At 36.5% G+C, this 15,534-nt stretch overlaps 1 protein-coding gene across 1 annotated transcript in view; it reads right to left on the reverse strand.

The window, feature by feature from the left end:
- Window positions 1–30: 30 nt before the first annotated feature.
- The window catches only part of FMN2 (formin 2), a gene marked incomplete at its 3' end in the record, with an annotated part of 54,135 nt that continues 38,631 nt past the window's right edge, over window positions 31–15,534 (reverse strand). Inside the window, exon 5 of the mRNA XM_010072546.1 lies at window positions 31–979. Within this exon, the coding sequence (XP_010070848.1) occupies window positions 31–979 (949 nt within the window). The remainder of the gene's footprint in view (window positions 980–15,534) is intronic.

The raw sequence follows: 15,534 nt of genomic DNA on the forward strand, positions 1-15,534 counted from the left end.
GTGGTGGAGGGGGAGGTGGGATGCCCCAACCGGGCAGAGGGGGTGGGACTCCTGCTCCGGGCAAAGGTGGTGGTAGAGGTGATGGTGGGACTTCAGCACATGGGAGAGGAGGGGCTGGAGGTATCATTGGTATCTCCCCACTTGGCACAGGGGGTGGAGGAGGAGGAGGGGGTGGTGGCATGCCCAGCAAAGAGTGGTCCAGGTGTTGCAATGCTGATCCAGCAGAAAGAGGGAGTCCTGAGCCAGGCAGGGGTGGTGGGGGTGGTACTCCTGCCGTGGACATGGGAATGGAGAGGGAAGGGCCTTGTGCTCCAGACAGGGGAGCAGCTGATTGGGTGGCTGGCAGCAATGGGGGAATGCTACATGTGGGCTCTGAGGGCAAAGAAGGAGGATGTTCACCACAAGTCACATCTACAGTACTTAGAGGCTGATGGGAAGCTGGCATTTCAGTCTCTCCTTCAAATGCAAGCGACAAATCAACTTTGGGTCCTGGAAGAGGTGACTGCTCCATACTCTGTACTGATTGGCTTGCATCCAGCGGCACTGAGATCAGCTTCGGTGACAGAATTAAGGATATTTCCGAACAAAACATTGGCTGTAGTTCCAAAGCTGGCAATTTCTGAGTTGGCTCTTCACTTTTGCCCCCTTCTAAGTGCGGTGGTGGGGGTGGCTCTGGCAGTGCGTTGGCTGAAGGCATTGTGTGTGTTAGATAATCCTCTGTTGGCGATGTTTGTACAGATCTTGCTTGTGATACAGTCCTAGGTACGGTCTCTTCTCCGTTCGTTTGAAGAGTCACACTGCTGAGTTTTCTGCAGACTGCATGTGTGTGCTCATTTTCCTGCTCCCTCCCAGCAGTCTGTACCTCTGCAGCAGGGAACTGTTTCTCTAGTTCTGCAATTTTGGTCCTCAGATCCTCAATAGTTTGTTCAAGTTGTTGGATGACACTGGCACGCTCCTCGGATTTCACCTCAAAATCATCCTTTGAAAGAAAATATACAATAAGCACAAAAGAGACAATATTTATTGCTATATAAAAAAATTAAATTTATATCAAGAATATTGGTATTCCAGAAGTTCAGAAATAAGCCAGTTATAACAAGCCTTTAAAAACAGGTATCATTTTGGCTTGCTGCATCTTACAGTGGAAGAAGATAGTTTAGGAAAATGTCTTGCTTCAGTATAAAAATACCTTCATCAGGATGAGCATGTTTCAGGCTGTGATTATATTTGATAAAACCAAAAATCAGCATCAACCCCTCCCTCCCCACCACATACTTTGACCAAGAAAACAACCAACCACTGAGCACAAGTACTGCAAGCATTTGTGTACACATAGATGTGCAGACATGGTGGTGGGAGGGGCACTGCATTATTTTAATGCTATTAACTGAAAATATATTAAGTGTTTCTTCAAAGGGTGCACTGCACGTAACAGACTCAACACACTATTGACCCTTGGTTTTCCATATACACCTTAATGGTAGAATAGATTAGGAAAGCAGAACATAACAAATGTGCACTTTTTGAAAACAGCTGATCTCAGAACAGAGTAACTATACTTTTCTCCAGAAAACATGCTCGTGAAAGAAAGAGTAAGACAAAACTAAGGGAAAACTTGCCTCCCACCCAAAATTTGAAGCTCCTCTGCTAAATGACAGACTGTGAGTGAGTCACGTTAGAAAAGCTTCCTGTCTGGAATGGTTATCATGTATTTGACAGTGTTCACATTTTTATACCTTTCTCTGAAGCATCTGATCCCATCTGCTGTAAACTGAGCAGAGGAACCATTAGCCTTAAATGACACAATATTTTCTACATTTTTAAATAATTACCAGTAACAAACTACTAAATTTAGTGGGCATGTGTATTTACCTAAAGTACCAAATGAAGCAACCGAGTCCATAAATAACAATTTGTGCTTATTCAGGAAAGTTGAACAGGAGATGGAACAGACATGACTTTACACCATAAAATCTTTTAATAAATAACTTATTGTTTTGTAGTTGCCTACATTTACTTGTTAGTGCTTTTTTTTTTTCTTTAAATTTGTAATATTGGTCAGCAGTTGAAGCATTTAGTTGAATTAAATTTGTCATGCAACAGGTTTCCCAAGTGGTTACAGCCAAACACTCAGTTAATGCCTTTTTGTTCCTTTTGAAAAAATCATAAGCTTCATTGATGAGACTGTAGGCTTACTTCATAAGAAATCTTTCAAATATTCAGATTTTACAGGTCTTGTAAAGAAGTCTACAAATAAACATACAATACCTGATATACTAATTATCTTGATTTGTTTCAGCAAGATGATGTTTTTCATCTTATCCTTTGACACATGAAACATTTAAAAGTAATTTTTCATTCTGGAAAATGAAGTTGTAACTTCCAGACGGGGACTATTAATAAAATATATGTTCATTAATAGTTAAAAAATTGTTTCTGCACAGAATTGGTTTTCAAACATAAAATTTCACTTGCATGTTTATCTTACAGTTTCCCAGCTGTCATAAAAAAATTCCTGAAGTAAAACAGCCACTACTCAATTTAAAACAAATATTATTTGATTTTGAAGCACCTTTATCGAAACTTACAATCCACTGCATTGTTTGAATTTTCTGGAATGGCTGAAGGTTTGAACTGAAAGTTATGGATTACAAATAGGTCTCCCTACCAAACTCTGAAGAGAAATGTAAAACAGAGAAAGGAACATCAAAAAAGTTTTTAAATGAATAGTGAAGGAATGAGCATAGCAGACATACTAACAAACAGTGTTATAACAAGAAAAAAAGGCTGAAAAAACCATTTCCATTACAGGCTACCCATGGTGCTTCAATCACCTCAATTTCCTTTAATAACTCAATATTCTGTAACAGCAACACTTTCACTGAAGAACTTCACTATAAAGGAGAAAGAGAATATTCTATTACCCCTTTGTTTCATCTGCTCTTATCCCCCTACCAGTCACCTGCAAATACAATAATAAGGCCTATCAATTCTTCTAAAGGCATCATTATCAAAGGAAATGTATTCCTAGAATTATTAAGGCCACACAGCAGTTTTCAGTCATTTGAGAACAAATCCAGTTTCCCCAGACTGTAACTCTCCTAAGCTCTCATTTTACACCTTAAGAACACTTCACCAAGGGTTTAATGACAGATGCAGCTTCCTAATTCACTCTGAACAGGAAAATTAATTCCTCTAACAAACAAACTAAAGTCAACAGGATTATGCATAATATTAAATTGTTCTAAAGAGGTTTGTTTTGGTTTTTTTTTTTTAATAATGGCTGATCTCAGAACAGTTCACTGTTTTAAAAACTCATTTACTCAGGAGATTGGATTCAATTTCTCACAAGACTTGAAGGACATGGACCTGTTAGAATGAGTCCAGAGGAGGGCCACGAAGATGATCAGAGGGCTGGAGCACCTTCCATATGAGGACAGGCTGAGAGAGTTGGGGTTGTTTAGCCTAGAGGTGGGGAGGGACTCTTTGTCATGGAGTGTAGCAACAGGACAAGGGGGAAGGGCTTTAAGCTGAAAGAGGGCAGATTTAGATTAGATATTAGGAGGAAGTTTTTTCCTGTGAGGGCGGTGAGGCACTGGAACAGGTTGCCCAGAGAAGCTGTGGATGCCCCATCCCTGGAGGTGTTCAAGGCCAGGCTGGATGCAGCTTTGAGCAACCTGGGCTAGTGGGAGGTATCCCTGCCCGTGGCAGAGGGGTTGGAACTAGATGATCTTTAAGGTCTCTTCCAACCCAAACTATTCTATGAATCCTGAAAATCTACCTGAACTACAGGAAAAACCTAGAATTCACTGTTTTAGAAGAGAATTTACACTGTACACCATGCAATTTATTTCAAGAGAAGAAGCACTTTTTAAAGTTAAAAAAAAAAGGGGGGGGGGCAATCAAGTGAGATGATTAAGCTCACTTTTTAAAGTTAAAAAAAAAAAAGGGGGGGGCAATCAAGTGAGATGATTAAGCAATTCAGACAAGAAACAAAAATGTATTCATGAATTAAAGTGACTTTTTACCCCATGCCCTAAGAAACTACTTTTCTGCTGTCCTTTAAGCCGTGGCATTTCAAACAACCTGGTGATTTGCTATTATGTTGTTACCTAAGAATCACCAGTATATCCAGGTTTTCACAAAAATGTTGTATTATAAACAAAGAAGACTTTGCTGTGAATGCAGAGATGTTTATCCAGAGGAAATTACATACTTTAAATTTATTTGGTTTAGGAAACAAACAAAAATGAAAACAAAATCCCAGTATTTATATGCTCCAGTAATTATTTGAGATAAATATACATATTTTTCATTTTGAATTTTAACATGCCCTTAGACTAGTTTAATTAGATTTCTGTCTTTCCCCTAGCAAGAAATCTAAAGTCTTCCTCTAGATCAGAAAGGTCTGTGTGAAACAAACATGAGCCACAGCAAGTTTCCACTGTCTTCAGTGAGGAAGAAAATTTTAAATCTACGTAAATCAAATCAGAAAAAAAAAAATAGCCAGTTTTCTTAGAAGAATAAGCAAGAGAAGACTTAATTTTTCACACATGTAAAAGATGGTCAAAAGCTGTTGACAAGAACCAGAAGGCCGAGATAAAAAAATACACATAATGAAAAGAAGGTTCATTTTTAATCCAAAGGACAATTCCACAGCAGAAACCTACAGGGTTTAAAAGAGATATGAGGGAACTCTGTCTTGCCTAGAGTTCTTACCCAGGACCCAGGTACTGTGGAACAATCTTCTTTCTGTAAAGAAAGAAAGAAAGGTGGAAGCTTAAGCCTTGCTTTATCCAGGTGACTTGAGTGTGAAAGACGTGATTAGGGAAAAAAAATAAATCCAGAGGTGTATGGTTATAGAATGGTGCCCAGCGTTTCTCAAACAGGTTGTACACATTCTATGTGCAATGAGTTGGATGCTCAGTCTGGGACTGCTGGACTGACTGTGTTTGCATTGCACTGATAAGCTTGTGTGTGCACAGTATCCAGGTAGACTGGGAATACCAGCTTTAGCGTATAAAGGTTGTACAACTGGATCTGCACATGTACCAAAAGCCCATACATTACATCCAATTCACTCCAATCTTGTCATGTTTTCCACGTGTGCACATCAGATGTCCAGCATAAAGCTGATCTATACAGATAGAAGATGCCCAGGATCTTCAAATGTGTAAAAGCTCAGATCACAGCTACCTTCTCTACTGAGTCTGACATCCTACTTTCTCAGATGGGTGCCTGAAACCTAGACTCTTCTGTAACTAAATTTCCAGGCAGAAAAAAACCCCACATATCAGTGAAATTTAACCCTAGTCTGTATGTGTATATATAGACACACACAGACATACATGTATCTATATGTTTATCTATCTCAACTTGCATTCACTTATATACATTATGAACAGCCATAATGTGTCTTTTTCTTCTGAAAATAAACATCACGACAGTTCTTAATGGTAATTTTAGAATAATTGAAAAATGAAGACACATTACAGTTTAGTTTTAGAAGTTAATGCCTTATAGTATTACAAGCCAACAAGTTGCATCAGCAGTTTGATTATTTTCAGCAATTTGTCACTTAGTGTCATGAAATTTCCTCCCTGGGCAGAATTCATATTTAGATGATAGGATTATACCTCTTGGATTTTTTCCAGAACATTAACCTTTTTGTTTCTTTACATCAGAATTCATGATTCAGAGTCTATGCTGCTACCTGACTGCAAGCATGCACAGGGAATAGAAACATATAGTTAAACAGGACTAAGATGGCAAAGTAAAAGACCCCTCAGGTCTTCTAGTAAGTCAACACCTGGTGATGCTAGCAGCGTACAGATACTTGGAAGGATGCTGTTTCCAGCTGCTCTGTTAATAAATGTTTCTTTTCTACATGAAGTGAGAAATTTTTGAGTAGCCACACTCACCAAATGGCACAAAGTAGTGCCACAATAAGAATTTAATTCAGAAATATATTCTCTCTATTCACATTTCTCTTTTTAAAGTTGTCTCATTTTCAAAGCTGCTTCTTGCAACGGCAGATCAACCTTAAGGAGACACAACATTTTAACAGGTATTTTCAGCGCTTCAGCAATTCTCAAATGAGAAATACTGATGGACACTTGATTTGCATTCAAACAAAATAGCATCTATGTGATTAATTCTCACATTTCACTTAATCCTCAAAGCCTATTGCAGCATTTTAGTTTTATAGTAGTAGAAGTTGAGTAAAAAGCTGGTAAGCTTGCCAATGGCACTGGGGAGAACTGTTGAAGGGGTACAATTAGTACTGGATACTAATTTCTTACCCAGACTACAAGATCAAACCTTTTTAAGAAGCTTTTATTATACTGAAGATGCATGCATGGGGACAAAAGAGAGATGTTTTCATAATAGTTTAAGCTGTACTCTGTGTTTCTTCATACAACCACAAGGAAACATGATGCACAGCTCCCCAGGATAGCACTGAAAAAGTAAGCCCTGGAACAGAAACGGTATAATGCACTGCCCTGCCCGAAGTGATAAACTTCATCCTATGGACATGAGCTGACCCCACACAGTGACATGCTGCAACAGATGGATCACACCAGCCTGCACTGTGCTACCATTGGGACTGTTTAGCTCTTCCTAAGCTAAAGATCTAGGACATGTCTAATCAACCAAGAGTTTTTGTCATAACCTATCACGGGTGACAAAATAATTTAAAAAATAAATCAATAATTATTGCAATTTAAATAGTTCAAGGATCAGCAGGGACCATGGACCTTTGAAGAGACACGTGCATTACAAATGCCAACTTCTAAAACTCCAAGTCAGAAAAAACCAGTTTTGTTCCAATTCAGTTTCTTCAAGCTTCTACTCCTGAACAGTGAATTCCTCATCCCTGGGCTAAGCGCATTTCAGAGGATAAGACCTCAGTTCTTTACAGCTCCCATTTTAGTAAATGATTAAGAAAAACTACAAAAACTCAAAGAACAACTTCAGATACTTCAAAGGTTGGAAGAGTTTTCTCTCTAAGTTGTAAGACTCTTAACTGAGCTGATACATAACCTTAGGTTATGTAGAAGTTCTGCTACACTAGGAGCCTCAAAAGACTACAGACAAGACAAGGTCAAATAAGATCTCATAGAACCACTGACCACCTAGGAGCTACAGGGCAGTCAAGTATAATTACTGTTGTCATACATAATGTTACTTTTAGCCTGCACAAATAACATACTGGTTGCCCAGAAAGTATTAGACCTACTTTATTTAAAAAAACAAACCAACAAAACCCAAAAAACAAACCAACAAAACCCCCCAAAAAACCCCCAACAAAACCCAAAAAAAAACCCCAAACAAAAAAACAACAAAAAACCCCACTCAAGTCTTGAAGGTTTCTCTCCTAGCATATATAAAATATAATTATTGGAGAAGCATGAAACACTACAGCAGTAAACAACAAAGACTTCAAAAAAGGCTTACCCCTCCATATAGCTTCATTTAGCCCAGAAACTGGTTTAACTGTTCTGTCACTGACTCAGTGTAAAACAAGTATGTAAACAAGAATGGGAGTAGAGAGAAAAGAAGGGAGAAAAAAAAAAAAAGGGAGGTTCAACTTTATTAGTTTTAATATAACCTTATTCTGCCTGTTTCTGCTGTCTTTTTAGGTGTTATGCTCTTGATCGCAAAGAGACTGCTGGAGTAGAATTAGCTGCACTCGGGTCTTTCAGCACATGAAGAGGTAACTAAAATCTAATCACCTATGCCAGCAATCCAGTAAGCAACAGGTACCTTAAGAGTCACAGATTTCCTTAAAAGTTGGGATAAAAACTGTTCTGGATTTATTTTCTGTTCAGTGTTTATGCTGTTTACTGAAATGACTATTATGTGATGATTAATTTCCTTTCTTCTATCACCAGTGTTTGTCCTGAACTAATTTAACTGTGAGTCTAAAAGATTTGAGTCATTTTCCTAAGTATCCAGACCACGCCAACCACCCATCTCATTCTGTTAAAACACAAAATAAAATCTGGCATACCTTGATCATTACTACATTGGCATACTAGAGAAAGTTCAACTTTTTCACACCAAGTCTTTTCTTGATTTTTTGATTCAACTAGAGATTGATTGGCAACCTGGGAAATAGTCACTGTGTAAACTACCTTATACTATTATTATTTCTGTGTTCTTTATATACAGAAACTATACTAGTTTTTGTGCTAGAAATAACAGTAAGGTTTCTATTGACCAGAATGTGAACATTAATAATCTAATTTTGAAGGACTCAGAGTGCTTTAAATTCCTTTTCCTGATGGTCCAGTAGTGGAGATCAAAAAAAGGTAATGACTTTCCAAGTGAACTTTGCCACATCCTGATGAGCAACTGTCCAGAGTATGATACTTCTACACAGTACTTGCCCTTTTCATCCAAGAGTTCAGCCAGACCGCAAAATGGGAGGTTCACATGTTGCTTTCGTTTCAGGCTTCCAGCAGGGAATAAGCAGTAAAAAGTATCCACAGTAAGAATAAATCTTTGTAGAAAGGGACAAATAGTCTTCATTGCCCTGAAATACGAGCCTACTACTCAAAACAGACAAATTTCGGAGAAATGGAATCAGAGTCCTCAAAATGTATCCATGAACATGCTGAAGGTACTGGGCTGCAGGTCAATCAACTTCTCTAACTCTTTGAAAGTGTGAAGGCTATATTCAAAGCAAAGCCGTATCATTTGGGGTGTGAGAAAGTTAAATAAAATGAATCACAGGCAAATCACCAAAGATGAGCTTTACATTTTCAGAGGTTAAGTAAAACCTATTTGGTATGTTGAACATCAGAAAAAAATAATTTGTCTCTTCAGGAAAAGTTGAATATGGAAAACAAAGAAAGTAATTAAACATTCAGGAATATGAGAGTTAGTTTTTATCAGCAGTTTTGGGTTTTGAATATACATATTGGCATATTCTCTAAAAATAGAAATAAAAAGAAAAATATGTATTTAAAAATACAGAAAAGAAAAAAGTGATCTTATTGATTTTAGTTATACCAACCTAAAATGGAGAACCTAATAATAACTATCTTTTGATCTGAAAGCAAGTAGAGGTTAAACTGGTTAGTCTGGTTTGTAACCAAAGAGCAGAAATTCTTCTCAGCTTTACTTTTAAATTCTCATTCAAGTATGGCAATATACCGTGGTTATGGTTGGCTGGAGTTTTTTGGCTTGTTTTGGGGTTTTTTTTTTTTGTTTGTTTTGTTTGTTTAGTGTGGCTTTTTTAAATAAATAATTTCAGATATTTCTAGAGTTAAAGAAATATTCATTTTTACTAAGAAAAGTATTTATTCTCTTTCTTCCACACAGAGGATTCAGTGGAAATTCTCAGGATCTGCACCCCTGTAAAGTAGCACCTGATCTTTAACACTGAGAGAAATAAAAACAGAAGCTAATCATTAGAACATGGCTCACTTTTGGCTGAATGAAGTTTCTCAAATAGCTTACACCAACTTGACAAAAGAGATTATGTCCTGCTAGGAATGTCACAAGACCAAATTGTCTTTCAGTGACCGGAAACTCTTTGGAGACACATTTTAAAGAATGTGTATCTGTATATGTGTGTATATACACATACATACACACACTTTTTCATGCTGCTCTCTTGTACTTAGCATGATCTCTTCATCTGTTCTCTTCAATTCAACTTCTGGTGAATTCTTTTAAATAAAGTTTGGAAAGTGGGTAAATACAATAGTACCTAAAATATTCTATGTAATCCAAATATAGCATGGTACCATTGAATATGTGAAACCTCTTTGTTTTCACTTCTCTCTAAAAGGTGAGAGGAATTTCATATAGAAATAATCAAACTTCCAATTTAAATCAAATTTTGGGAGAAGGATGGTTTACAGAATTTCATCTGAAATAGGATTTCAGTTTTAGAGAGAGAATTTTAAAAAAATGTGGTTTACTCATTAATAAATATAGCTCTGTTATATATTTTGTTCTGACCAGGAATGCATAGATGGCATGAACACTGTCTAAATTTACCTGTTTTCATGAGTAAAGAGAGTCAGGGGATAAAATAGAAAACAACTTAAATTTGCATTGTATATAAGTGTATGCCTATTACGCATTTCTATTCGCTGCTCCCTCAGAAAAGAGACAGTGCTCTGCTAGTATATCAGAAAGCAAGAGAAAAAAAGCCATACAAGTGCTCAGAGTCACATACAGACAGCAAAGATGTAATTTTTCCTATCCAAGACCTACTCCATACAAAAATTTATCTCTTGAGAAAGAAGAAAATTTCTTGCATCATAGCCAAGGATTTTAAGTACCACCAAGTAATTCTGGTTAAAATAAATAAGTTTCTCAGTTTTACTCTCACTTCTCCTCATTTTCCCATCAATGAGAGAAGAAAATCTGTAAATCCTAAGTCAATTTCCATTACACAGAATTTACAAGCACACTGTTCAAGCATTATTTTTGCCTCAACCTTAAGGTTGGTGCTACTTTTCAAAGAAGTTGTACCTATAATGACAAAAAGTCTGTCTGTTTCTGTTTAAGTGTAAAGCACAGTTAAGACTGAAAACTCAGAACGCTCATTATAATTAAAAAATGAAAAATTTATATTATGCTCTGCCATATTCTCATAAAAGTCTGTGATGTAGAACTTGTGAAACCAGATGAATCACTTGAACTCAACCAGCAATTTCTTGAGAATTTAGTCAATGCCTTTAAGTACACAGTATTTGAATTAGGAGTAACTCACAGGAAATTTATGTACCTTTAGAGCACACATTTTCATCTCCTTAAGCTGTTATCAAAACAACACATCAGAAATGTAGCAAGACTTATTATTCTATGATATGATTCTATTATTTTACCACCAACCAGGCAAAGGAGGAAGTACATATTACCATTACTGCAGAACCATCCTTGGAGATGAGCAAAATCCTGAGAAAAAACAACCAAACACCTAAGCTAGCCTTGCTTGAGGGAGAGTGCTGGTAGGAAAAGAATCGGAGAGCATGACCTCCTAACGTCTATTCAGTTCTAAATTATTCTATGATTTTTATGTTATTTCAGAGCTATAATTGAGGTAGCATGGCATGTATTAAAGAGGAAAAAGAATAAAGAACCTTTCAAATTTAAATGAGCATAGCAGTAAAACTTCATTTTGAAGCAGTAAAACTTCATTTTGACATTAACATCAAGAACACAGATTAGAACAAAACAAATTTTAGCCTCACCATGGCCAGGAGGAAGAGTGCAAAAATGTGCTATTGTCACTGCACTGAAAATTATACCAATGTATTGTTCCTTTTAAAGAAGCAAACACTGCCTTCAAGCAAAACAACGGAAGTCAATCCAAGTATTGTGAAGTCTGGATATAATACAAAATACAAACATTTGTTCTGAGAATTAACTGCTTTTATTTTTCCACCACACAGACTTGACATGTTATACTCCTTTATTTGTTTTTATTTAGATATGGAGTCTATGATTTATATTCTATGTATGTCAATTAATTGACAAAAATCATGTCAGATGCACTTTTATACTTTTTTAAATCTCTCCCTCACCAGAACTAAATGGAAAAGATTCAGGATCATGGTTGAAGAAACAAATTTCATATCCAACAGAAAAATGACCTCTTTATTTAAATTATGGTAATTCAGCAGTAAAACTTTTAAATTATCACTACAAAAACAGTCATCCAGAAGTCTTGCAGACCAAATTAAATATGTTCCCTTCACTGGTTTGAAAAAAAAAACTTAATGGTGACAGAATAGCACTTTCTAAACATTTAATGGTTCAGGACTTTTTAATTATTTTTTAGGGCACAGCTTTATTATCTTTGAGAGATGCTCCAATTACTAAACCTTGGTCAGACTAAATACAGTAAGTGGGTAGTTTTTACAGCCTAACTTGCTAACCACCAGAAAGCCACCACCATTTTTTGACTAAAAAAAAATTAATACTCTCAACTCTAGGATATCTGGAGGACCCCCCGGGAATGACTTACAAGTGCCTTGCACAGTCCATTCAAAAATACTTAAGTGCCATCTAGTGGCTGAGTAGACCGACTACTTTATTATGTCTTTCAGGCTCTCTAATTACTTCTTCCCTCATTTCTAACATTTCTACTTCTGTTCTCATCCTTCAGCCTAAGAAATCCCAACATTATCAGAAGACAGTGTTTTAATCACAAAGTTCAGCTACTAGTCATACAGGTAGAAGAACAGACTGAAACAGACAATCTCTGTTTAAATTGCATTGAGGTCTCAACTCAGAGAACCTCACTTCATATTTTTAAAAAATTAATTCATCTGCTACAGTTGTATAACATGAAAACCTATTAGTCTTATCAGGCTCTCTAAAACAAACCAAAAAGAAACCTGAAAATTGTAGCACATTTAAGCAGAAGAGTAAGTTCTAGAATTAAGAATCAAAGACATATTTTCATCAAGAAAGTTGGAAACTTCTGCATAAGAACTATATTTGATGAACATGAAGATAAAAACCAACATATGCCTGATTTGAACTTATGTCCTGGAATGAAGTTTGACAGAGGTTAGACTCCTTTTTACTGCCTGAGCAAAATGCTCTGCGATTCAGCATCTCCTATGACCCCAGCAGTAAAATCTTCTGCCAGGTTTCTATCATCTCTTGCTTCACACAGACTTTGTTTCCTTTCTGTGCGTTTTTGATAAAGTATAATTTATTCTTAAGGCCAAGAAGAAAACACTACCTGCCTACACCTGCCTATTCACCCCCTTTAAGCTAAGATATCCCAATTCTAACGTTACACATTGGACCTACAGTTAGAACATAAGTTCCCGCCCACCACATATTGCAAGCCTGGTTTGATTTTTTGCAAGATAAGAACAAAACAGATTTATACCTCTGATTTTTTTTTAGCTTTTTTGTGTTTCTGAGATTGAGGTATGCTGGCATGATGTTGCAGGAAGTTTACGTTGATACAGTTCTCCTTAAAACAATATATCCCGTTCTTCTTATCAGGACAGAGATCGTCAGTTAGCTACAGCATTTACTTTGAGAAATGCAATAAGTACAGACTTCACTATAACTTGATTCATACGGAAAACTTTGAGAAAGTTTGCTTCTTTCATACTCCTTTCTTTCCTCACTGAGACAACGGAATATTGTAGATCCTTGTGAACATGTCACACATTTTGGTTTTTTTTTTTTTTACCCAAATGTATACTTTTTTTCCTCCCTACTGAAATCTGAGGCTTTAACAATCATATTTTTGTAGGAAAAGAATTGTCTCAGAACTGTTCATTGCCTCCCCAACCATTCTCTTCCTCTTTACAAAAAGTAACGCAGCATGTATTGAAGGGACAGAAGAGGAGTGGCACACGTCCCCAGGATCACCGAGTCCTTCTGGATGATTATCTCAACAGAAAACACGCAAAATGAAGCAGTGTAAAAAGAGCCACAGCTATAGAATGGTTTGACTGCTCATGAAAGAAGAGTTCCCAATTTTCCTCCAATTTCTGTTGAACACAATTGTTAACCAGCCTCATCTACAGTTGCCTCTACCCTGATGAAAGCCATGTAGCACCAAAATAAAACAAGTTTTAAAAATCTCCCTTTTTATTTTTTTATATGTGTAGTAGAACCATTTCACCATTTCAGAAAAAATTATATTTACGTTCTTCACGTTACCTTCACCTGTAAAGAATCATCTCTCTGAAATTTTGTTTAAGAGAGTTTTGAGCAACATGTATTTTTCCAAAACAAAGTCTAGTTGTGACATTTTATAATAATGAAAAGTAAATCCCAATCCCACCAATGTTTTATATTTTCTAAATAGACTGATTATGTATTTATCTTAAAGGATTTCACAACCTTTTTTCTTATATTACTAAGTGCCAAAACTAGAGCATTTCAAATGTCACCAAGCTATTACCCTAAGCAGTTATAAGTAAGAGAAAAGATCACCACTGAAAGGCTGAGAGAGGGGTTACCAGCAAAGTGTGGTAGTTAAAAATACTCTAAAGAGACACTCCAAGAGTCAGACTTACAATGTTTTCAAAGTGGAAAATATATTCAACAAGGCAAAATGTGTCCTGTAATTTAAGGGTTTTAAGGCTAGCATTGTTTCCCTATGACACTGTTGTGAAGAGCACCAATAGATCATGCAGCATAAACCTGTCTTCAGTGCCCAAGAATTGCCAAAATTTTGTCTGTTTATTACTATCAGTTGAAGTACATGGCATTCCAAGGCAGCATATAATTTTGGTTGAGATATTATTTGTTGGTTTAAATGTGGTGAACCAAACCAAAGTGAACAACTGAGCCGGAAATGTTACAGGCATAAGAATTTTTTGGTGGTAAGCTTTTCTGCTATAAACTATCTCATAAGAAAACTGCTAGAAATTGTAAGAGTCTGGCAAAAGGTGATCTCCTGAGACAGGATTACGGAGACGAGTCATCATCAATGGAGTGAAGAAGAATTCATTGCACCTGGATGCTGACCTTGAAATAAACGGAATTAGGCTTTTGTTTTTAAATTTGTGTGGTACTCAGAATAGACACTCGTCACAAATGATCAAAAAAAGAAGAAAACTAAAATACTTTTATAATAAGGCATGCAAGAGAATAAGGAATTTAGGTGACTTCCAAACAGCTTTAGGTTTTTTGTTCTGTTATGTCCCACTACTAAGCAAAGTCAAGTTTTCATGTACTCATTTTGCAGTTATAAGATGCTTTTATTTTTTTTCTGCTCAGATTCTGTTTTCACCCCCCATGTAAACAAAATCAAGCAAACCTGAAAACTGAGTTAAAATGTAGTGAAAACTGCAAGGGTACTACAAAAGTCAGGGCTGCAAACTAGAAAAGAAATTGACTCTTGCACAAAAGTATGGCAGTCAGATCTAAATACCAGGTTTGAAGCTGGAGCTTCTAAATTAGGACATTCAATTTTTCTCCTAAAGACTAAAAGGAGTTCGACCTGGCAAAGCTTTCTCTGTACTGGGAAGACTAAGCAGACATAGTTGCTCCTGTTTGCCATTTCAAAGCCAGGACTTGAAATAGTTGCCAATTTTTCTAATTTTTCCTCTGCTTACCAATTCCTGCACTAAAAGCAAACACATCTCCAGGCCTTCATATTTTTTTAATTGTAGTTTTTAAAAACTAGCTATTTTGGACTCAAAAACTTCAAGAAATTATCTGCAAAATATGAAGATTATGTCTCACATTGTGAAGATAAGAAAATGGAGAGGATATATTAAAAAGCCCCTTCCAGTAGCAAGAAAGTGTACAATGCAGGCTCTGTGTGTTGCTTGTGCTTTTAATTTAGAATTATTCTGAATCTTTTAGTTAACTGTTTATCGTGAGATAAATTATCAGCATCATGTTACATTTGCTTCTATGTCAATATTAACCATCTCCAATTATTTTAACAGCATGTAGAAAACATCTTTTCCCAGGGAAGGGAGAGGGAAGAAGCCTGTAAGCAGACTTAGTGGATCAGTTTCAAATTTTATACTAGGGCTCTCTTCCTTTGTCATGTATCAAAGTGAAAGAGCAAAATCACCT

This window comes from Pterocles gutturalis, unplaced genomic scaffold (genome assembly GCF_000699245.1).
Source record: "Pterocles gutturalis isolate BGI_N339 unplaced genomic scaffold, ASM69924v1 scaffold15567, whole genome shotgun sequence".
In the NCBI taxonomy this organism is placed as follows: Eukaryota; Metazoa; Chordata; class Aves; order Pterocliformes; family Pteroclidae; genus Pterocles; species Pterocles gutturalis.